The sequence below is a fragment of the Botryllus schlosseri genome, chromosome 14 (assembly GCF_051294905.1).
Source record: "Botryllus schlosseri isolate E-star chromosome 14, Bs_hap1, whole genome shotgun sequence".
In the NCBI taxonomy this organism is placed as follows: domain Eukaryota; kingdom Metazoa; phylum Chordata; class Ascidiacea; order Stolidobranchia; family Styelidae; genus Botryllus; species Botryllus schlosseri.
The window spans coordinates 20,905,627-20,928,072 of NC_137249.1; the positions used below are offsets into that span (position 1 = coordinate 20,905,627).

The 22,446-nt window shown below is 40.2% G+C and overlaps 3 protein-coding genes and 1 long non-coding RNA gene across 5 annotated transcripts in view; 2 read left to right on the forward strand and 2 right to left on the reverse strand.

Moving 5' to 3' along the window:
• On the forward strand, positions 1 to 3,308 carry LOC145455403 (E3 ubiquitin-protein ligase CHIP-like). 2 transcript variants are annotated; one of them, XM_080333371.1, is made up of 2 exons: positions 1 to 1,447; positions 2,881 to 3,308. In XM_080333371.1, exon 1 carries the CDS (start codon positions 616 to 618, stop codon positions 1,423 to 1,425), a length of 810 nt encoding a protein of 269 aa, XP_080189497.1. In that variant the 5' UTR covers positions 1 to 615; the 3' UTR covers positions 1,426 to 1,447; positions 2,881 to 3,308. The 2 variants fall into 2 exon arrangements, with proteins under 2 accessions (XP_080189497.1, XP_080189498.1); XM_080333372.1 differs by having other exon boundaries at positions 2,892 to 3,308.
• The window catches only part of LOC145455406 (uncharacterized), a 59,374-nt gene extending 41,634 nt beyond the window's left edge, over positions 1 to 17,740 (forward strand). The window contains exon 2 of the long non-coding RNA XR_013920328.1: positions 15,515 to 17,740. This is a non-coding gene — a long non-coding RNA (uncharacterized LOC145455406). The remainder of the gene's footprint in view (positions 1 to 15,514) is intronic.
• LOC145455398 (ubiquitin carboxyl-terminal hydrolase 30-like) lies at positions 3,997 to 8,404 on the reverse strand. Its single transcript, XM_080333367.1, has 8 exons — positions 8,198 to 8,404; positions 7,648 to 7,793; positions 7,420 to 7,580; positions 6,893 to 7,037; positions 6,319 to 6,467; positions 5,528 to 5,996; positions 4,692 to 4,826; positions 3,997 to 4,154 (listed from the first exon to the last, which is right to left on the reverse strand). Exons 1-8 carry the CDS (start codon positions 8,402 to 8,404, stop codon positions 4,031 to 4,033), a joined length of 1,536 nt encoding a protein of 511 aa, XP_080189493.1. The 3' UTR covers positions 3,997 to 4,030.
• Positions 8,457 to 10,559, reverse strand: LOC145455401 (hydroxymethylglutaryl-CoA lyase, mitochondrial-like). Its single transcript, XM_080333370.1, has one exon. It carries the CDS (start codon positions 10,480 to 10,482, stop codon positions 9,505 to 9,507), a length of 978 nt encoding a protein of 325 aa, XP_080189496.1. The 5' UTR covers positions 10,483 to 10,559; the 3' UTR covers positions 8,457 to 9,504.
• Positions 17,741 to 22,446: the final 4,706 nt, after the last annotated feature.

The following is a 22,446-nucleotide window of genomic DNA, read 5'->3' on the forward strand; positions in this document are numbered from 1 at the left end:
AGCATATTGTGGTCGTAATGTCCAATCCTTTTTCGATGTGGTAATTGCAAGCATTGATATTTTGTGGTAATCAGCAATCATAAATGCTGAAAAGAATCTTGACTGACTTTAGTCAAATGCATTTCTTTTAGCATCGTTTCCATAGTCTTTGCTGTCATCAATTTGGAGTGTGAAAAACTGAAAGCTTGATTAGTTTGGGTTGTATACCTAATGGTCACACAATGACTTTTTTGGTGCTAGCCTTGCAATGCCATAATGAGAATTATTGTAACCTTGCTGATCTGTGATGAGAGATCATTTGGCATGGAAGATATTAGTAATACTGTAATAAAATGAAAATTTGAGTGATGCGCTACCGAATTCATTGCATTTTAATGCAGCTGTCATTGTTTTCATGCATATTTATGTTGAAGTCACCAATAATAATCGATCGTCGTAATATTATCAGTATTGATTATATTGCAACATGTCTGTATCGTTTTGATCAGCTGAGAGTTGTCCGCATGATCGTTATTGTACTTGCTATTAAGATCGATATTTTTTTCCTGTGATAAACGATGTTGTGGACCCCTATATAATTTTGTGTTGTTCTCATTCAGATATTTCTAATTCATTATGGCGGCGTTACAATTCAAGTTGGAGGGGAATCGTATGTTTTCGCAGAAAAAGTACGAGGAAGCCATCAAGCTTTACACGAAAGCGATCAGCAAAAACTCGAACAATGCCGTATTTTTCACTAATCGAGCACTGTGTCAAATCAAACTGGGCCAGTGGCAGAAAACGATCGACGATTGTAAAACTGCGCTCGAGCACGATCCGCAGTCAGTGAAAGGACTTTTTTTTATGGGTCACGCATACTCGGAGATGGGTAACTACGATGAAGCGATAAGCCACCTTCACAAAGCCAACAGCCTTGCGAAGCAACAAAAACTGAATTTCGGCGACGATATTACAGCGACGCTGAGAATTACGAAGAAAAAACGTTGGGACAAGTTAGAAAAGGAAAGAATCGCAAAAGAGACTGAATTAGAGTCGTATATAAATCAATTAATGAAAAAAGACAAAGAGAGACAGCTGCAAGGCGCTATAGCCGATGAAGATCGCGATCGGATCAATCGCAAATTCGAAGAACGAAAGAGCGAGCTTCAGCATATCTTCGCCGAAATCGACGATCGAAGAAAAACGAGACAGGTGCCGGATTACCTGTGCGGAAAGATCAGCTTTGAGATCATGAAAGATCCCGTGATCACGCCCAGTGGAATCACTTACGACCGAAAGGATATCGAAGAGCATTTGCAGAGAGTCGGCCATTTCGATCCCGTCACCAGGCAAAAACTGACGGCCGACGATTTAATTCCGAACCTTGCCATTAGCGAAGTTATTGATAATTTTATGGAGGAAAATGGCTGGGCTATTGATTATTGAGTTGCAGGAGGATATGGATCAGGTATACGTGATACAGTACTTTATACATCATTCTGACTGGATTAGAATGTATTTTTTTGGTTAGTTATGCCAGCTGTTCTCAACCACCAGTCCGTAGTGAGTTTCCAGCCGGTTTGCCAAAATATACTCTGGTTATAATTTTATATCTCAATTCCAAACTGCCAATACTCGGACGCTTGGTCATTTATCAGAGAAACAAAACATCAAAGTTTAAATTGATTCAGATGTTTGTAACGTATTTTTCCGCACGGTGTAGTAATGGAGCGTTCAAGACTACTGAGACTTTTAAACAAACGTCGTTAAATTCCGGCAGTGCAAAAAGCTACACTTGGACGTGTGATAGAGCTACAGCAAACAGCTAAGTCGCATTTCTTTCAAAAGATACTGAATAATCTCAATCAAGTTAGTGGTCTTTAACAAGACTTCATAAGCTTCACATCCTAGAAACTTGATTTATTTTCTTGAAGGTTCATCGGTCTGCAAAATTTGTTTTTAAGTTTAAACGGTCCACGACGTCAAAAAGGTTGAGAAACCAATGAGCTACATCACTCAGACATATAACTACAAGAAAATTGTAATGTTATTTTGAATTTCATGCCTTGGTGAGCTCACCTACAGCATGTTCATTATTCTCAAGCAACATATTCACAAGACCATGACAGATTGTCAGGAGACAAACTAAGTACTCTCTTGTGTTAAAAGTACGATACCCAGAGTTATTTTGTTTTTAGACCTCTGTATTAACATGTGTTTGTAGCACTTGCCACTTACAACCATATTTTGTCTTGGTCATGCCTCATATAGAATTATCTTGCACAATGTTTTGTGTCATCTGAAAGTACGTTCTTCACGATTAACTGTATTTACTTTTCAAAACATTTGTTTTTTGCTACTATTTGGAATGCTTAGGAAACAGCTACTTGTACCTTAGTTGCTTTGATTGCTTCTGAGTGCATCCATTATCTTGCCTAATCGTTACTGCATCAATGAAAATGATCTACCCAGTTCAAAATTCCACTGTTGAACGGTAATGTACTGCTAAATCACATTTCGTGTCTTGAGTGAAATCATGCCCAAAATCTTTTAATCACAACCCATGATCATTCAATTTTCTTACGCATTCAACTCGATACCCAAAGAATATAAAATGATGCGATGCATCATACTATAATCAGCTCTAATTTAGCTCTATTAGCTGCTTCCTACATTTGTAATTAGTTTCAGTCCTCAAGGTTTCACTCAAATGCTCAGCATTAAGAATTCCAGTGAGTAAGTAAGGCTACTTATATTGTAATGTTCTAGATTTGGCTTCAATTGAAAATTTTTATAGATGCAGTTGCATTTCGTAACTCTCTCTCCGTAGCTTCAGCAGTTGTGTGTTTCATTTTGATTCTGGTATCGTTAGTTAAATACTCACGAAATTCACGTTTACAGATTCTATCCAGTGTGACATCAAAAACATGAAGAATGCACCATACCTGCAAATATGAGAGACGAGAACATGAGTGGATGACCATGACATCAATTCAAAATATACCATTCTGCAGTTTTCTCGAAAGATGCAACTTGAGTCTGTCCTATCGGTACTATCACGAATGCCTTTTCAAACCTTCGATTCAATTTTTAGTTATTGCAGTTTGCTATTTCTTTTCATGGTAGTTTAGTGTTTCACGTTTCAGGTGAGTATTGATGGTCCGAAACGTGTTCTTTGAAATGTAAACAATTTCTGTGCACTTTGGCAGTTGTTTATTTTCAATTAGGCTCCCACAGGCTTAAGATTTGAGTATCTTTTGTGTTTTTTGTTTGAAAACTTGTGTCAGTAGTACAATTTTAATTTCTTGAACATTGCTTTTTCGTTATTTTGCTTGACTTGAATGCTAATATTATACCAAGAAATCGCTTTTAATAGTTGGTAAGCTGGAGTATTTATCTAGATCAGTGGTTCTTAAACTGGGGGGGCGTGAAAGCATCTGAAGGGGGGTGCGAAGCTTCAGTTAACTTGAAAAAATTTCACGCACAGCGTGATTGACCCTCATTTTATGGTTATTGCTTCGTATACTGTCCGAATTTCCTATCTCAGAATTCTCTCATCAACAGCAATAACCTTCAATGCCATAAAACTATCCGTTGGGATTGCTAGCATTCTGGTTGCTCTTTTTAATATCACGATGAAGGCAGGCGTGTCTAAAAAGGTTTGAAAACCACTAATCTAGACAGATTGGTGGCCATTGCAGTCTTTATGTAGTCAGCAAGGGTGAGCATGGCGAGCACTATGTATATCCAATAGCCGAAGTAGCTGGAATAATCAAGTCCGGAGAGAACGCCAATCTCTGGGCCTGCAATGAATCTGGTGAAGAAAACCCTCATAGGCTGCTATCAGAACCCTCATAGGCAAGTCCGGAGAGAACGCCAATCTCTGGGCCTGCAATGAATCTGGTGAAGAAAACCCTCATAGGCTGCTATCAGAACCCTCATAGGCTGCTATCAGATCTGTCACTAGACTAGAATGGTCAGTAGCACGCCTACAAAAATATCACTAAACTCAATTCATACAATTCTTGCCACATATTATTCTATTAGCGACTCATCGTGCACAATTCAAGTGATCATCGTCATTGATTCTTTCGTAAAAAAGCATGTATGCACGACTAGAAAACACCTCATCCCGCGAAGCTTTCCTTATCAAAGTATCGGAAGTGAAGATCCATCTAAAAACCAATAAGCATATTTCAGGAAAATTAATAGACTTGATGATACAATAACAAGAGACCTTTTCAAAATAGATAGTGACACTATACATAAATAGGCTCGAAAACTAATACAGGATTTCGAAGATATGATTACCATTATTCAGGGGTGATCGTGATCACTGGTGAGCAGAAAATAGATTAACAACTTTTCTCACTAAAGTGTCGTATTGCGTTAGTCACTGAGATGGACTTAGCAATTCCATCAAAAGTATTAAATAGCCAAAAGTATGCCACCTCTTGACCAAATCTACTTTTTCAAACTAATCAACTAGATTTCAAACCTTCATTTTCTACCTCTACTTGAAGCAGTTTTGTAAATGGCCAATGCGGACTATTTTAACCACGTCTGGGTATAGTGATCCAAATTAGGGCTGGGACCCAGTATTGTACAGCCATGACCTTAATCACATTTCATAAATGGATTCCTTATCAGACCAGTCAAGAACAACACTCAATTTGATCGCATAGAAGCTGCACATGTGTTACATCACATACTCAGACTGGTGATCCGAGTTTTTGCGACGAATGTAAGCGAAGAAATGTCCGCTGAATCTCCAGTCGCCAACGTGGATTATCACCGAAGTCAAACGATACATTTGTTTCTTGCAAGGATGAGGTAGCGTATATGATCTGAAAGAAAATGAAAAACGTGAGAGTTAAACAATCAAAAAGGAGATATCGAGTCTTCATGATCAGTTTGCAATTCTTCGTCAGCAGCATACCAGGTCAAATAGCAGACATACTAGGTTTTTATTCCTTTAAACAACTTTTGATCATTTAATAATCTACAAAATTTGGATTTTACCGAAATCCTCTAGTTCTGACATGAACAAGAACAGAGTAAGTTTGCTCACTAGGAAAATGAGCATTGTCACAAATTTGATGTCATGGGCTTCAACAAAACGAGCCAGTATTTACTTCGATGTTGAAGTATTTGCTGACGAATGTTGAAATTTGTACCGGACTTATATTTCCTGGCACTCCCATAAGTGTCTGATTATTGATTTTCTACAACTGACAATGTCGTTCTTGTGGGCCTATGAAGTATGCTTGTGAAACAGTGAAAAGGCAGATAGTGCACAAAACAAAAAAGTACGATATGTATTAAAATACTATGAATGAGAACTTTCAGTGACGGAACCTCACTGAATTGATGACTTTTGTATAATGAATCGTGTTGTCATCATGTCTATTGCACGGCAAATGTAGCATACAAAGATTCAAAATGCATATTGTTCGATGCGTAAAGCTTGGGTCGCGAGATGTAAATCAATCTCTCATTTGGGTTACGCTCCAAAGTTTGAGAAACACTGGTATAGGCCACAACATACCTTGTATCAACTTTCGGTGCTAGTGAGTCTGCAGACATCCCATTACGCTTCGAAGAGATGCCACCATGCAGAAGTCCCACATTATATGTGAATGACGAAACGTCCAGTACTTCGGGAAAATGGACATAATTTGTGACCTTCACCGGATTGCCACCAACCCATACCAGACGTTGCAAATGAACGCAGAGACACTGAGGTAGTTTGGCGAAATATAAATGTCTTTTAAAAGTCCTTTTCACACAACGTCTCGGCATATCGCAGCGTAGCAGTGCAGGGGGGTTGGCACCATTAGAGTGTTTTGAATCGGAAATCCAATTGTTCTTCTTTTTTTCAAAACTATTTTGAGATTCTCCACCATGCAGTAACTTGCTAAATGTTGCACGAGTGTGAGCACTGACGGGTTGGCGTACAGTTGACATCAGACTGGAGGACTGTTCAGGGTTCGTGCAGATGTTATCTGATTCTTTTTCTAATAAAAAGAGAAGAACTCTTTATAACGTTCAGAAAAACAGTATAATGTGACTACTGTGGAATGAAAACAATGTTCGACAATATGCAGGCTGCCATCAAATCTACAGAGGAATATTTTTAGAACATGTTTACTGTTTGCCTGGGCCTGGTCAAACCCGGCAAAAATTTGGGGTTAGAAAGGTTAGTATCCGCTGTTCTAGATTCAATTCATATTTACATGGACTGTTACAGTGCTGATATCAAAAGCTGACTTGCATATATATTTGTTGGATAACTGTATCGGATATGAAATATGATTCTGCTTATTTAGTTAAACTCACCTTTTGCGTAAAGCGTACGCCCACAGTTCTCACAGTCTACGCCTTGTATAATTTCAGCGGTCATAAATTTCTTCAAGCAATCCATCAAGCTCACGTTAGATAACAGTGAATTTCCCAAAGGCAGACTAACACTGTCGAAACCGTCGCATCTAAAATATAAAACACATTTTTATTCAGGTTTCTTGGACAGAAATCAAATAAATGGCGCTTTGGGTCCTTGAACACGCTATTCTGAAACAATTTCTGGGTCAGACTTGAGGTCCTAGTTGCAGCAAGATCGTAACACTGTGCAGAATTGATGACCTCAATTTAAATAGAATGCTCACTGCGAAGTCATACCTCAATAATTGTAGCTGAAAATTGATTGTATGTGACATGTGGTGTTAATTTGAGATCCTAAATTGGAATCGGACCGCATCAAGTAAGCAATACTATTTATTCAATATCACCGTATGTGATGGGTTAGCCTACCAGTGAATTCGTGGCGGCTCCTAATCCATACCATAACCTAACCCTAATCCGAATACATTAATACATACACATCAAGTGCCCAATGCTCATGGATTGAACTCACCGCACAGGATTCAAGAAGCCGCAAGTCTGACATTGAAGTGCAGAGGCGAGAGAGCCATGAAAGGGCGGATCGTATCGAGAATTGTGAGTTTGACGACCAATATCACCAAGGTACGTCCTTCTTTTTGTAGGTAACTTGCATAATTCTAAATTTAGAGAAAAAGTACATTATGGACCAAGACTATCTTCAGAAAATGCTTGCCCCCGACCGAAATCATCCAATTCATATAATATTATTTATACAGTAGTTCATCACTTCTTATCATATTACTGATAGCCAGGGCAGGAATCGCACGATTTTGTTTGCTGCTTCGCTGGCTATCCGTATCAACACAATTCCTATATTGCAGATTTTCTACATAACGACTGATGATGCCAGATTGTAAAACCAAGATGACCAAAATAGCAAGTCCCATTTACTAGGGATCTAGGGGGTAATCAATTTTTGATAAATTTCCACAGGGGCACACAGCGTAAAAAAGGTTAGGAAGCCCTGTGCTAAGCGAAACATGACATGGAAATGAAAACCTTTTAAATTGGCGAAATCAAAGAGTTTGTCACTTCTGCAGAAATGTAGATATTCTTCATTCATTGTCGTCATAAGAGCGTGGAAGAACTCGTGAGAATCTTGCTCTTCAGAAGAAATCAACCAACCGCGACCCGCCATTGCTTGCAGCAGTTTCGAAGGGCTTTGAAAATCAGCGATTACCGTAACACAAAAGAGTTTGGGCCATCAATCATACAATCCCAACTCACTCGTAGCAAAATTCAGTTTCCACTTCCCCATTAATGACGTCCACTACTTCTTGTAGAGTGCTGGCTAAATATTTTCTATCCTCTGTCTCCACGAGCGACGAGAAACTTTTGTTCCATGATATAAATGTGGAGGTTCCGGCAAAAGACTGAAAAAGTAAAGTAAGCACTGAAAAGAAATGTCGAGTGAAATATGAACTGTGATCAACGATTTCCAAGAAGTTTTGAAAGTAATTAAGAATCATTATCAGCATTGCGTCTTAATTTTGTAATTTTAAAAAGCCACACGATGGCAACAAGATGTCTGTGGATTAGCGCAAATATCCCATGTCCACAAACATATGTTATAACGCCAGGATATATAAAAAAAACACAATGGCCAAGATGACGCTATCAAATAACTTGATGAAGATAGAGATGGAGGTCGTTTACAAAGCCAATCCTGTTCATTTCTCTTTATTATACTTCATTTTACTTGATTAGAACTCACCATCTTGGCAAGCATTAGAGGAGAGAGGAGCAGAAAATTATCAATGGTAAATAGAAATTTTACCTGCAAGAGAACATTCATGAAGCATGTGTTCCCAGTATTTACTAATCCAGGAGGGATGTTCTTTCTCTTCGCCTTTTTATTGCACGATCCATCATCACTGTTTAGCCATTTCCACAGGGCATAAGCAAGAGATGCCCCTGACACAACGACGACCGAAAAACGAATGCCATCACGAAGAGGCACGGAAAATGATTTAGCTGCGGGCATTGAGGTTTTCTCAACTGAAGTATCTTCGCATTCTTTAATAATCTCAAGTAACTCTGAACAACAGAAGAAGCTCGGATCATGATTTAGTGGTGATTGCAGCGGAGCGGTGAAAAAATACTACAGATCAATCAAGAAATCACAATCTGGTTTCTTCATACAAACAATGATGCTACTGACAGAGCAGGGCAACGTGCAAAGCCTACTGAAAAGACCGGTCCACTTATAACTACCGTACCTACCTACATTAAAATGATGATGATGATTAGGAACAACCATAATTTTAGGGAACAGGGTGACACAGAGATAATTTTTCTAATGATAAATCCAGTTAAATTTAAACAAATATTCTGTATAAAGTAGCAAATAAATGACTATGCTGACCAATAGGCCTACTTGGCATACACTAGGCCTACTCATAGGAAACCTCACACAGCTCACAATGGAACCTTAGTCACTCTGTAGTTTGCAACACGAATCCGCTTAAAAAGCTAGCACAAAGAAACATTGAGGCTATCATCACATTCATAAGTGTAAGTAGCCTATATAGTTTGATGTGTGTTGCAATTTAATTATTCCAATCTTCGGGGGTTGTGATATGGAGTTATGTGGTGGTCAGGCAAGATCGACAAATGAACCATTAGACATTTTGTTGTGGCCAGCTGAAACTTGGAACTAAGCCTGTGCAGACTGAAGTGTAGGCTCATAACTACAGTTAAGGTGCAGCTGAAATTTTGAGAGAAAAAATCTGCTGCAAGCAGATTACAGGCAGCTACACCACTAAAGATTGTCCAATCATTAAAGTGCACCATAGCACATTGTGAGAGTGCGATTTTTAAAAAAATGTAGCCAGATGCGCATCCTTGTTAATCGCTAGCCCTCATTTTTGTTGTGGCCAGCTGAAACTTGGAACAAAGCCTGTGCAGACTGAAGTGTAGGCTCATAACTACAGTTAAGGTGCAGCTGAAATATTGAGAGAAAAAATCTGCTGCAAGCAGATTACAGGCAGCTACACCACTAAAGATTGTCCAATCATTACAGTGCACCATAGCACATTGTGAGAGTGCGATTTTAAAAAGAATGTAGCCAGATGCGCATCCTTGTTAATCGCTAGCCCTCATTTTTGTTGCAATGGCAAGTCCAGCTTTGGAAGCATTAGTGCGCGATAATTCATCAGATATGAACATGCCAACCTCTACCAAACTGTTTAAATTGATTCCTGTTTCCAAACCAGACTCGTGTAACATATACACAACATCTTCAGTCGCTACATTGCCGGAAGCTCCTTTTGCATAAGGGCACCCGCCTAGACCACTGACAGAGGAATCAACCACACGAACATCCATATCCAGAGCCGTCACTATATTCGCCAAGCCTTGTCCGTAAGTATCATGACAATGCACAGCCAGTTTTTCCACAGGAATTTCCGATTTCAAACTTTTGAGTAATTGTCTCATTTTGGACGCAGTGCCCACCCCAATGGTATCACCCAGTGATATTTCATAGCAACCCATGTCTAATAGTTTAAGAGCTACTTTCTTAACTTCCGAAATGGATACTTTTCCTTGATAAGGGCATCCTAAAACACATGACACATATCCACGGACGGGTATGTTATATGTTTTGGCGCTTTGCATCACAGATGAAAACCGATCCAGACTCTGTTCGATGGAGCAATTTATATTTTTCTGACTGAATGCTTCCGATGCCGCACAAAAGACAGCAACTTCTTGAGCGCCTGCTTCAACGGCTGATTGAAAACCTTTCAAATTTGGCGTCAGCACTGGATACCGAACACCGTCCATTTTCTTAATTCCACGCATAACTTCCGAATGATCAGCCATTTGGGGAACCCATTTCGCAGACACAAAGCTGGTGGCTTCCACTGACCTCAGTCCTGTGTTTGAGAGCCTGTTGACGAGCTCTATTTTTGTAGAAGTTGGAATGATTGTACGTTCATTCTGCAGGCCATCACGGGGTCCGACTTCAACAATCTTTACGAAGTTGGAAATTGCTTTTTTTGATAACTCGGTGACTTGTTTCCTAGTCCAAGTAAACTTTTTTATTCCTTTACCTATCATATTTGATGAGTCGACTAGCCAATAACAATAATCAACACCCAAGTCTGCAATGAAGCACTGTAATGTATATTGGTAATAAACCAACGATGATGATGATATATAAGTGCAATCCGACTTATTGTTTTAAATAAATTAAACCATTTCCATAAATTGTATATTTACACAATCAACATATTATCATATACTCTGTTGGGTACCCTACATACAGATTTGTACAGAGTACAGGATTTTCAAAATGCGCAATAACAGACTAGCCTATAGAACTACTCATGTTTCAAGTTTCAGCTATAGTTAATAGAACTATAAGGTACTGATGACTGATGTACGGACTAACTTTTCAAAACTATAGAACGAACGTCCTTTAAAAATCCGCAACTACCTAGATTCAATTCTGATTCAACTCAAGAATTTTTCTTTCTTTGGATCGGCTTTCTGCATGAACATCAGCAGCCAGTAGAAGTTTAAAATTGGAGAAGCTTCGAACCAAACTTGAACTGGTAATCTATACTCCAACTCGAGCACGGAAAGCTGTTTTTCCATTAATCTTGTTTTGCCCTTGAATCAGCCATGCGTACCAGATAGCCAATGAGTGTGTGTGTGAGAGAGAGAGAGAGAGAGAGAGAGAGATCATATCCATTTTCGCCTGCACTATCGAAATGCTTTGACTACAGATATGTGACACGATCATAAGTAAGGTCTTTTAGGGCCAGTTTCGAACCCACGATCTACCGATCAAGAAGCCGGACGCACCATCACTACGCTTTCTCGCAGAACTGCATCTTTACGTAACAAATTATCGCCTTATTAATTTTGCGAGTTGACGAACTATATCGCTCCAAAGTATCAAAAGTTAGACAAAAATATTTTTCCAATAATTTCCCCCTGTGTTTGATGGCTTTTCATACCTGCTGAAAATGTCTACTCCCATTACACGAGATACTCGTCAAAGGGAAATATCTACTTGTCCCTATCGTAGGCCCCGCCCCTACCCAATAGCAACCTAACAATAAGAGCAGTGTTGGGATCAAGTCACTGCCTTCGAGTCACCAGTAGGGATGGTGTAAACGTGAGGATCACGTTCGCGTTCTGTGTGGGAACCTCCAAAATTTAGAGGAACAGTAGAGGAACAGTATCCCGCCGGCCATCCGACAGTCGACGAGCATGTCCTGTCCACATTCAAGTCAAAATACAAGCAATTACTACTAAATATATACAGTCCATCCTCAAGTTTACCGGACCACGACTGACCTATTGATCTCGCTTCCCATGATATGCCACCCTATTCTTTTCGCTTTCTTTTTCTATACTATCTTCTTTACTTTCATTCAGTGTGCATGCCTCCTCTTTACATCGCCTAGGCCAAGGTGGGTGTCAGATTCCATAGACTACTCCTTGTCGCTTCGACATCTTCCTGTCTTATCATTATATCGCATTTTTGTGGTGTATTGAACTGATAAAATTGCTAATAAACCAATGATGATAATGATGATAGGTTCGGCACTGTGAACCTTTTTCATATATTACAAAATCCACTTCATTACAACTTCTTTGGTTGAAATTTATTGCATTTCTACTGCGGGCCACTCTATGTATGACGCTGGCAGCATAAAAAAATCAAGTTTAAGTCAAGTCAATCGATTTTCGAAGGTGTCTCGAGTCAGGTCAACTCACTCGATTTATTGCAGGTGACTCGAGTCAAGTCGAGTCAAGTCAAGTCACAATTCAACTCAAGTTGCCTTTTCGAAATATGAGGCATGATTACGTCATTGTATTTTGCTATAGCTGTCTGAAATACAGATTTAGTGCTGGTCATTGATTCAGAACCGATGAGCGAAAATAGAGTTAAATATTCATGCAAGAAGGCGCTGTATCACTCATGTATACGACTACTTACTTACTTGGGTGAATTTAGAGTCAGTCAATTCTACTTCTACTTCAAGTAGTTTTAGGTTGTTTAAAGAGTACCACTGCTACTCGTATTTGAATAGATTTATGCGTTGCTACTTCTACTTGAGTAGCTTCCTTAATTACTTTGACCACCTCTGCCTCCTTCACGTATCTACTGCGGCTCTTGTAGTTTTGTAGGATATCAATATCAGTCACGAAACGATATTCATTGGTGATATCGGCAAGAAAGTTTGGCCTACGAAAGATTGTTACGTCACAGCAGGGGTGGGTAAATTACGGCCCGCGAGCCGCATGCGCCGGCCACTTTGTGCGGGCCGCTTTGTGCGTCCCGAGAAAGGCTCGAGAATCGTGTTTTAAATATCGAAAAAATGCGCAGTAAAAATCTAATTTCTGCAGAGACTCGATTAAACTTTTTCTCATTATATTTCATCATAAGTTATATTCTGACTAGTATATTTTTATTTCATTGCTGGTACGATAGCCCGACCTCAAGGCCCACGCATTTTAAAAGGTTTCAATTGATAAACATTACAGAAATTCAAAATGAGACTTCCTGATCGTAAGTGTAATTTTGCATTGGCCACTCCAGCAAGTTTATTAGTTTTAGTGCTGTACTTGGAAAAACCGATTCGCGGGTGTGATGGGCGGATTCGTTCTTTGTATGTGCAGAATTAGGCTATTCATATTTATAAAATCTATATATAGCGTATTTGAGGCTAACATGGTTATGACGCTGTCAGCTTCGTGTGTCCTGGAGTTGAACCAAAAGTAGAATCAGCAAATCTATAAACAGATCACTGCTCAGAGTGCTCACAGATTCAAATCTCCATCCTGTTCTAAAAATCGAGACAATACCGACTGTCATCCCTATTTTTGAAAATTGGTTATATTGAGGTTGACCAGCAGTAGGGATGGTGTGAACGTGAGGTTCACGTTCGCGTTCTGTGTGTGAACCTCGGAAATTTGGAGGTTCGCGTTCACAACAGAACCTTGGTAGGTTATGCATTGTGAACCTTTTCAATAAATTGTAATTTGCACTTCATTATAAAATCTTTGGTTCAAATTTAGTGCATTTCAACTGCGGGTCACTCTATGCGTGGCGCTGGCAGCATAAAAAAATTAACGCTAAACGAGCATGCACCATGACAACCTTAAAAGTTTTACTTGCTTTTTTGTTGCAAAAAATTTCTCGAAATATCCAGCTTTCCGTTTGTGAATATTTAGTGACTCTCTGATGTGCGCTTGACCCGCAATCACACAACATCACGAGCGATATACGTAGTCAGCGAATGATGCTTATTCAATCAATCAATGACATTGATATCGTTTTCTGATGTAAAAAATCGAGCGAGCGTACGTACGGGGTCAATCTTGACTTCATATCTTTACTGTATCATTAAAACCAAATCCGTGCGATTAAGGTGCTGGCTACTGCTATATAACTTGTGTTTATGGTATCAGTAGCGAGTATAGAAACCCGTTTTACACTCTGCTCAATATAAATGGCGCAATAGTCAGACTCCGAACACATTGTCCGGTCTGGCTAAGACCGTAAAGGCGTAAGCTTATATTCCCTGGAAAGTCCTCGTCGAAATTGTTGGCAAAGCGACGGAATGTATTGATTTTATGAGATTATTATATCCTTTGATAACCGCGGTTGATACATTTAACGCCAATATGTACTTCAGCAATGTGACATTATGTGGCCCGAGTCTTCGCTAGGTATCGTGTACATTAATATAGGCTGTCACTTCATTGAAAGATAGGGTTGGAATTAGCAATATGACGTCACGAGGTTCACGTTCGTGTTCACACAGAACCTTTCAGAGGTTCACACCATCCCTAACCAGCAGCTTATAAAATCTTGCCAATGTTTCTGACGCTTGTACCACATCCTCAAATCGATGGTTGGTTTGTTTTAAATATAAAATATACATAATTTCCACATCCTCACTATATAGCCTAATAAAATACCAATATTGCGTTTTGGATTATAATCCCAATTTTATATAGTGCGACAGGCGAATGGATATAGATGTTGAATGCTCGGTCCACGAGTGTTTTTCTTTACAAATTGGTTACTGATTAAGACGATCCACTTATAGATTATCTCCATATTTCTGCGGTCATTAACAGTGGTTCTCAAACTGGGGACGTAGAAACATCTGAAAAGAGGCGCGAAGCCGCAGTAAACTGAAAATTTTTTCGCGCTCCGCGTCATTTGCTTCCGGTTCGTGGTTATTGCTCTGTCTATTTTCCCTATTTCATATTTGATCATTTTCCCGTCTACAGCCTTCAATGCCATCAAACTATCTGTTGGGATTGCTAGAATTCTCATTTCTCTCTTTTTTGTGATATTTTGTGATGTCACGATGAAGGGGGCGGGAAATTTTCGCAAACATAAAGGGGGACGTGTCCAATAAAGTTTGAGAACCACTGCATGCTATGTAATTAAATCACAATATATTGCCTTTTGGCTAATAATCTCAATCTAGTATAGTGTGGCCCGCGAATGGATTTAGATGTGGAACGCGGCATGTGAGCCCAAAAGTTTGCCCACCCCTGCGTTACAACATCTTCATAGGTTTGCATCTTTTATATTCGATCTAAACTGGTTTGTATAGGCTTTTCGAAGTACAGAACTTCAATATTGCAGCAAACAATACGTTCATATTATAGAACGTATTGTTTGCTGCAATAAACTGGTTTGTGCATACGAGAGGCTTGCATCAAATATCGCAAGAAGTAGCGTTTTCTATACACCAGCTAATATTGCGTCACCTAGGCGAGGTGCATGGATACATGCTGATCAACATCAGTTCTCTTTATATATTATATTCTTTTTCTTTTCATGCCGTTTGCATGCCTCTTCTTTACATCACCTGTGTCCATAGGTGGGTGCCTGGTTTCAAAGACTGCTTTCCAGACCTTCCTATCTTTTCATTGTATCGCTACGGTTACCATGCGGCCTCTTTTAAGAGGATTTGTCCTCTTTTTTGAAAGTGTCCTCGGAGGACGCTGCGGAGCTCTGGCTCCCTCTTTCTTCCTCATCTATCTGTTATGGTACAATGCTACATCACGTGACTTATTGCTGGTATATAACATAGTGCAGGGTTGCCATCAGTGGCGGCTCGTCCTATAGGGCAACTGGGGCATTGCCCCACCTAAAATTCTGTTCAATAACAATTTAACCATTTATAGACGCACAGCAATCAGTATATACCGAGATCACGGCGAAACCCGCATTATTCTTGTGCTTTCGCTAACAAATGCCCATACATAGCGAAGTCTCTGCGAAAATCGAATTCTCTTCTGTGTTTTCGCTTTGTGAATGCCTAGCCGGAGCATGCCCCGGTAGCGCTCATAACAAGCTTTCACTATCTATTCTCTCAAAGCCGCGCACAATAAAGAAACGGTGATTTACTCTCTCCTATTCGTAAAATGGCCGAGCAAGTGGGGCAACTATGCCTGTCGCCCTTAAGGTGTGATGTAACAATCGTATCTATATCTGAACTCGATTACCGTGATATGCGTTGACTCGACCTTTGCTGGTATATGTCGATTTTGACGGTGTTTCGCACCATGATAATTCTTGAAACTTGGTACGATATGTCGTGAAGGTAGTATTTAGCACTGCTCCAAGTTTCAGGCTTGCTACTCAAAGATAAGGGTGGTAATTTCGTTTCCGAAGTTCAGTGTGTGCTGATCTATCATGTACATTGTACAGCAAACAGATTTTACTCAAAAGCCGGTATTGGTCTCCATTGATTTTGACGATGTTCCATACCGAGATCGGTCATGATATTTGGCACAGTAAGTCTTAATGTTAGTATCGACCGCTGTAAAAAGTTTTAAGTTTGTCACTGAACTATGTGGGTGGTAATTTCGTTTCCAAAGTCGAGTGAGAGCTGACTCTTCATTTATCGCTAACAGATTTACGCAAAAGCCGTTATTGGTCTCTATTGATTTTAACGATGTTCCATACCTAGATCTGTCATGAGCTTTTGCACGGTATGTCTTGATTTTAGTATCGAACGCGGTGCCAAGTCTTAAAGTTGACGCTCAATGATTGAGGCAGTTATTTCGTTTTCGAGGTCGAGTATGGTAGAGATGCGCGCTGATCTGATACTTAGCCTACCTACATCATTGCGGATCTCACGGAAAAGCCGGTGTCTGTCTGTGCTAATCTAGTGTGCGTTCCATAACGAGATCGGTGATGATATTTCCAATGGTATATCTCGATGATCGCATGAAACAGCTAACTAAGATTCTCGGTTTGCATTCAAATATTCACATAATTTTATGTTCGCCAATGTGCATTTCACTGTGAAATTGTGGCCTTCAAACCATTTGCTTACAATCCCCTGTCAAATGCGATAGCTATTTCATTTTCGATGTCGGCTAACAGCTGATCATTCGATCAGCCTATTCCTCGATCTATTTTACTCAAAGTTCGGTGTTCGTCTGTTTGTATTGATTTTGACAGTGTACCATGCCGGAATGGGTTATGAGATTGCGAATGCTACTTCTCGATGATTTCATGTAACAGTATGCTAAGTTTACGGCTTTCATTCATGTATTTATTGATTAATATATTTTCCAACGGCGATTTGGCAGCAGACAGTAAGCCGTATGTGTTGCGTCACAATCTCCAGTTTCAAGGCCAAAATGTACTATGTTGTTCCGAGACCGAAGTTCCGACGCTGCTGTCCTTAGTTCTTCAAAGACCATTCAAATTGATGTTCTGGATTCAATATGACAGGCCCAATCTATGAGATAACAATTGCGTATGTGTCCGAAGTCGTTGACCTTTGCAGTTAGGCTTACGCAATCTCTCGAGTTCTAGTCATTGGAATTAGTCTGGTCAAGTCAAGTGCGAACATGAATCGTATTGAATCTTTGCTCCGTACGTAGGCTAGTTTACGCAGTTGCCTTTAGAGCGAAAATTAAAGGTCTAGAAGACTACTCCTTGTCGCTTCGACATATTCCTGTCTTTTCATTGTATCGCATTTTTGTGGTGTATTGAACTGATAAAATTGCTAATAAACTAATGATGATGATGATAGAAATTGTCCAGTCCATTGATCCAATCGTACGCCGGGTACCCCCGCTTTGGTTGCCTATCACCTGGTCGTAACTCGTAACCACCAGCTCAGTGGTCGTAACACACCAGGATCGTGTACGAAACACTTTCGGACGGCCTATCGATTTGCGTAATCTCTAACTCCACCATGAAATCATAACGCATGCTACTAAGGATGACCTGATAATTGATTCGTGGCATAGGGACGATTCTTAGTTCACGTACATTATGTAAAATAATCCTTTGATTAAAAAAAAATGAATAAAACATTTGTTACCACACTTCAAGTCACGGCTCACCGGCAAACCTCTCGCGGCACCTACGTTAAAATCACTGTTGTCGGGAAATTCATGTGACCATCATATTAAAGTTACTTTTTTACGTTGGAAAACGCCATTGTGACGTCATGTTGATAAAAGTCGCTCGCAGCCCTTGCCCCACCACCCGATATTGTCACGAGCCGCCACTGGTTGCCGTACGTCCGGAATTTCTCTGTTAAATCTGCGTCCGGGTGGAAATTCGAAAGGCTTGAAGTGGGCTCATCATTTTTTTCGAAAATTAACATAGAATACAGATTTATGCTATACTTCAGTGGTCGGGAGCCTATGGCTCGCGAGCCATATATGGCTCTTTTGGGTATAAGATATGGCTCCTTGCCAAATATTATTTTTTGTACTGAATTGTTGTTGGTGAATTTTCATCACGGCCGGAATAATTATTCTCTTGACAGTATAAACATGTCTATGAGAGGTAAAGACAATGCCGTCTTCAGGTTTAGGGGCTAGGTCCCCTCTTTTCAAAATCATAAAATTTAAGTTACTGTCACTCCGGCGGTCAATACCACTCGCGAATTCTATGTACTCGACTCGAAAACTTGAATTATGCGACACGTTGATTAATCAAAGAGCATATAGCAGACATGGTGACGCCCATTTCGAAACGCAGTTTTCAAATACATCTTGTCTTCCTGATCTAAGGCGCAAAATGAACTGCCGTGGACGACATTCACAATTACTTACTCGGATTATACAAACAACGCCATAGCTATCCACGTTCTTGATTGGTAAGTAGCTCTGTAGTACCGACGATAAAATGTATGCGTGCAGCGCAACGTTATGTTACCGCCGAATACCTTGACAATTTAGAAGTCGATTTAACGAAATATATTGGTATAACGCCATTTTAATAATATTCAATAAGGAGTTGGTAAACCTTACGTAATTCCCTGAACTGAGACCCGATAACACCTTTGTGAGTCGTATATTTTGTCGTGTGAACGTAGATAACAAAATATGAAATCGTACGATGTTTTGGGCATGTACTCTCTCGTGGCTATGAGAGATATTCATTCATTCATCATTCATTATTCGCTGGTTCGGAAGTCCGTTGCATTGCCGTACGTGATTCAATAAAAGTTACAAGTCGTGGAGACAGAAACAAAATATATTCGTCAGTGTGATCCATCGAATGCGTGCGCAATAGACAGGCTTCGTGGTACGTCAGCCAACAAGGCCGTACGGCGTGGTTACGCCGGTCGTCGAACGCAAGGGAACACGCAGCGAATTGTAAACGCAACCTTCTGGAGTCAATTATACAACTACAAACATTCGCTCTGCGTTATAGTCGATAAGTATTTAAATTTTCGGACAGTTACATTCGATTAATATCAGTTATAATAAATTCTAAGCTACTTACGATGAATTGCGTTATCAATGATGAGGCTTGGCCCGTCTGTGCGTTACCTCTCGTTTCGACATTTATTTTCGAACAATACATACCAGTTTTTACAGAGAAATACGGCGCACACGAGGAATCCCATGTATAGTGAGTTCGAATTACTGCTACTATGACGTGCCGAATTTTCAGTTGTGACGTAACAGTTTATTGGCATGTATGGCTCTTTGAGAGTCGAGATGGAAAAAATAGGGCTGTGCCGCTGTAGCCGCCGTACGGCCCTTAGGCGTCGCTGTGGCTCCTTTCGCACTCCCGCCGAACAAGGAAGTGGACTCAAGTGTCATTGTTACCTCACAGCGGTAACTATAGGTCTGACGTATCGTCTAATCGTGGTGCAATTCCAGTGGCGGCTCGTCCTATAGGGCAACTGGGGCATTGCCCCACCTAAAATTCTGTTCAATAACAATTTAACCATTTACAGACGCACAGCAATCAGTATATACCGAGATCACGGCGAAACCCGCATCATTCTTGTGCTTTCGCAAACAAATGCCCATACATAGCGAAGTCTCTGCGAAAATCGAATTCTCTTCTGTGTTTTCGCTTTGTGAATGCCTAGCCGGGGCTTGCCCCGGTAGCGCTCATAACAAGCTTTCACTATCTATTCTCTCAAAGCCGCGCACAATAAAGAAACGGTGATTTACTCTCTCCTATTCGTAAAATGGCCGAGCAAGTGGGGCAACTATGCCTGTCGCCCTTAAGGTGTGATGTAACAATCGTATCTATATCTGAACTCGGTTACCGTGATATGCGTTGACTCGCCCTTTGCTGGTATATGTCGATTTTGACGGTGTTTCGCACCATGATAATTCTTGAAACTTGGTACGATATGTCGTGAAGGTAGTATTTAGCACTGCTCCAAGTTTCAGGCTTGCTACTCAAAGATAAGGGTGGTAATTTCGTTTCCGAAGTTCAGTGTGTGCTGATCTATCATGTACATTGTACAGCAAACAGATTTTACTCAAAAGCCGGTATTGGTCTCCATTGATTTTGACGATGTTCCATACCGAGATCGGTCATGATATTTGGCACAGTAAGTCTTAATGTTAGTATCGACCGCTGTAATAAGTTTTAAGTTTGTCACTGAACTATGTGGGTGGTAATTTCTTTTCCAAAGTCGAGTGAGAGCTGACTCTTCATTTATCGCTAACAGATTTACGCAAAAGCCGTTATTGGTCTCTATTGATTTTAACGATTTTCCATACCTAGATCTGTCATGAGCTTTTGCACGGTATGTCTTGATTTTAGTATCGAACGCGGTGCCAAGTCTTAAAGTTGACGCTCAATGATTGAGGCAGTTATTTCGTTTTCGAGGTCGAGTATGGTAGAGATGCGCGCTGATCTGATACTTAGCCTATACCTACATCATTGCGGATCTCACGGAAAAGCCGGTGTCTGTCTGTGCTAATCTAGTGTGCGTTCCATAACGAGATCGGTGATGATATTTCCAATGGTATATCTCGATGATCGCATGAAACAGCTAACTAAGATTCTCGGTTTGCATTCAAATATTCACATAATTTTATGTTCGCCAATGTGCATTTCACTGTGAAATTGTGGCCTTCAAACCATTTGCTTACAATCCCCTGTCAAATGCGATAGCTATTTCATTTTCGATGTCGGCTAACAGCTGATCATTCGATCAGCCTATTCCTCGATCTATTTTACTCAAAGTTCGGTGTTCGTCTGTTTGTATTGATTTTGACAGTGTACCATGCCGGAATGGGTTATGAGATTGCGAATGCTACTTCTCGATGATTTCATGTAACAGTATGCTAAGTTTACGGCTTTCATTCATGTATTTATTGATTAATATATTTTCCAACGGCGATTTGGCAGCAGACAGTAAGCCGTATGTGTTGCGTCACAATCTCCAGTTTCAAGGCCAAAATGTACTATGTTGTTCCGAGACCGAAGTTCCGAGGCTGCTGTCCTTAGTTCTTCAAAGACCATTCAAATTGATGTTCTGGATTCAATATGACAGGCCCAATCTATGAGATAACAATTGCGTATGTGTCCGAAGTCGTTGACCTTTGCAGTTAGGCTTACGCAATCTCTCGAGTTCTAGTCATTGAAATTAGTCTGGTCAAGTCAAGTGCGAACATGAATCGTATTGAATCTTTGCTCCGTACGTAGGCTAGTTTACGCAGTTGCCTTTAGAGCGAAAATTAAAGGTCTAGAAGACTACTCCTTGTCGCTTCGACATATTCCTGTCTTTTCATTGTATCGCATTTTTGTGGTGTATTGAACTGATAAAATTGCTAATAAACCAATGATGATGATGATAGAAATTGTCCAGTCCATTGATCCAATCGTACGCCGGGTACCCCCGCTTTGGTTGCCTATCACCTGGTCGTAACTCGTAACCACCAGCTCAGTGGTCGTAACACACCAGGATCGTGTACGAAACACTTTCGGACGGCCTATCGATTTGCGTAATCTCTAACTCTACCATGAAATCATAACGCATGCTACTAAGGATGACCTGATAATTGATTCGTGGCATAGGGACGATTCTTAGTTCACGTACATTATGTAAAATAATCCTTTGATTAAAAAAAAATGAATAAAACATTTGTTACCACACTTCAAGTCACGGCTCACCGGCAAACCTCTCGCGGCACCTACGTTAAAATCACTGTTGTCGGGAAATTCATGTGACCATCATATTAAAGTTACTTTTTTACGTTGGAAAACGCCATTGTGACGTCATGTTGATAAAAGTCGCTCGCAGCCCTTGCCCCACCACCCGATATTGTCACGAGCCGCCACTGACGAGTTGACTTGTTTGTATTCCAATTTCCAATACATCCTTTTCGGAAGTTAAAACCACTAGTGAACTTTCAAAATTCCGAGTTGAAAATTCGCTTTCGATCAACTTTGCTACAGTAACTAGCTTTCTGAATATCATTTTGACCACCCCGATTTCATCCGCGGAATCCGAGCGCAGTTTCAGCACATTGAAACGTATCAAGATCTTTCTCAGAAACAGGATGGCCAAGATAGGCTTAATGCTTTGGCTGTTCTCTCGATTCACAACGATGTGGTTCTGGGAATTCCAGATTTCAATAAACTCGTTATTGAACATTTTGCTAATAAGAAATCACGTCGCGCGCAATACTTATACAAGACATAAATTAATGCGGGTGGGCGGACGACTGTATACACAACATGTTCTTTCCGAATAATTTCAATCAAGTGGCCCAGGTAACTCAACCATGTCTATGGCTAAGGAAAAG

Coding starts and splice junctions, on each gene's coding strand:
- LOC145455403 (XM_080333371.1), top strand. CDS start 616: ATGGCGGCGTTACAATTCAAGTTGGAGGGGAATCGTATGTTTTCGCAG.
- LOC145455398 (XM_080333367.1), bottom strand. CDS start 8,404: ATGCCCGCAGCTAAATCATTTTCCGTGCCTCTTCGTGATGGCATTCGT. Junction 7,581..7,647: donor GAAACTGAATTTTGCTACGA/GTGAGTTGGGAT, acceptor TGATTTTCAAAG/CCCTTCGAAACTGCTGCAAG. Junction 7,038..7,419: donor TGATTTCGCCAATTTAAAAG/GTTTTCATTTCC, acceptor CTCTAAATTTAG/AATTATGCAAGTTACCTACA.
- LOC145455401 (XM_080333370.1), bottom strand. CDS start 10,482: ATGATAGGTAAAGGAATAAAAAAGTTTACTTGGACTAGGAAACAAGTC.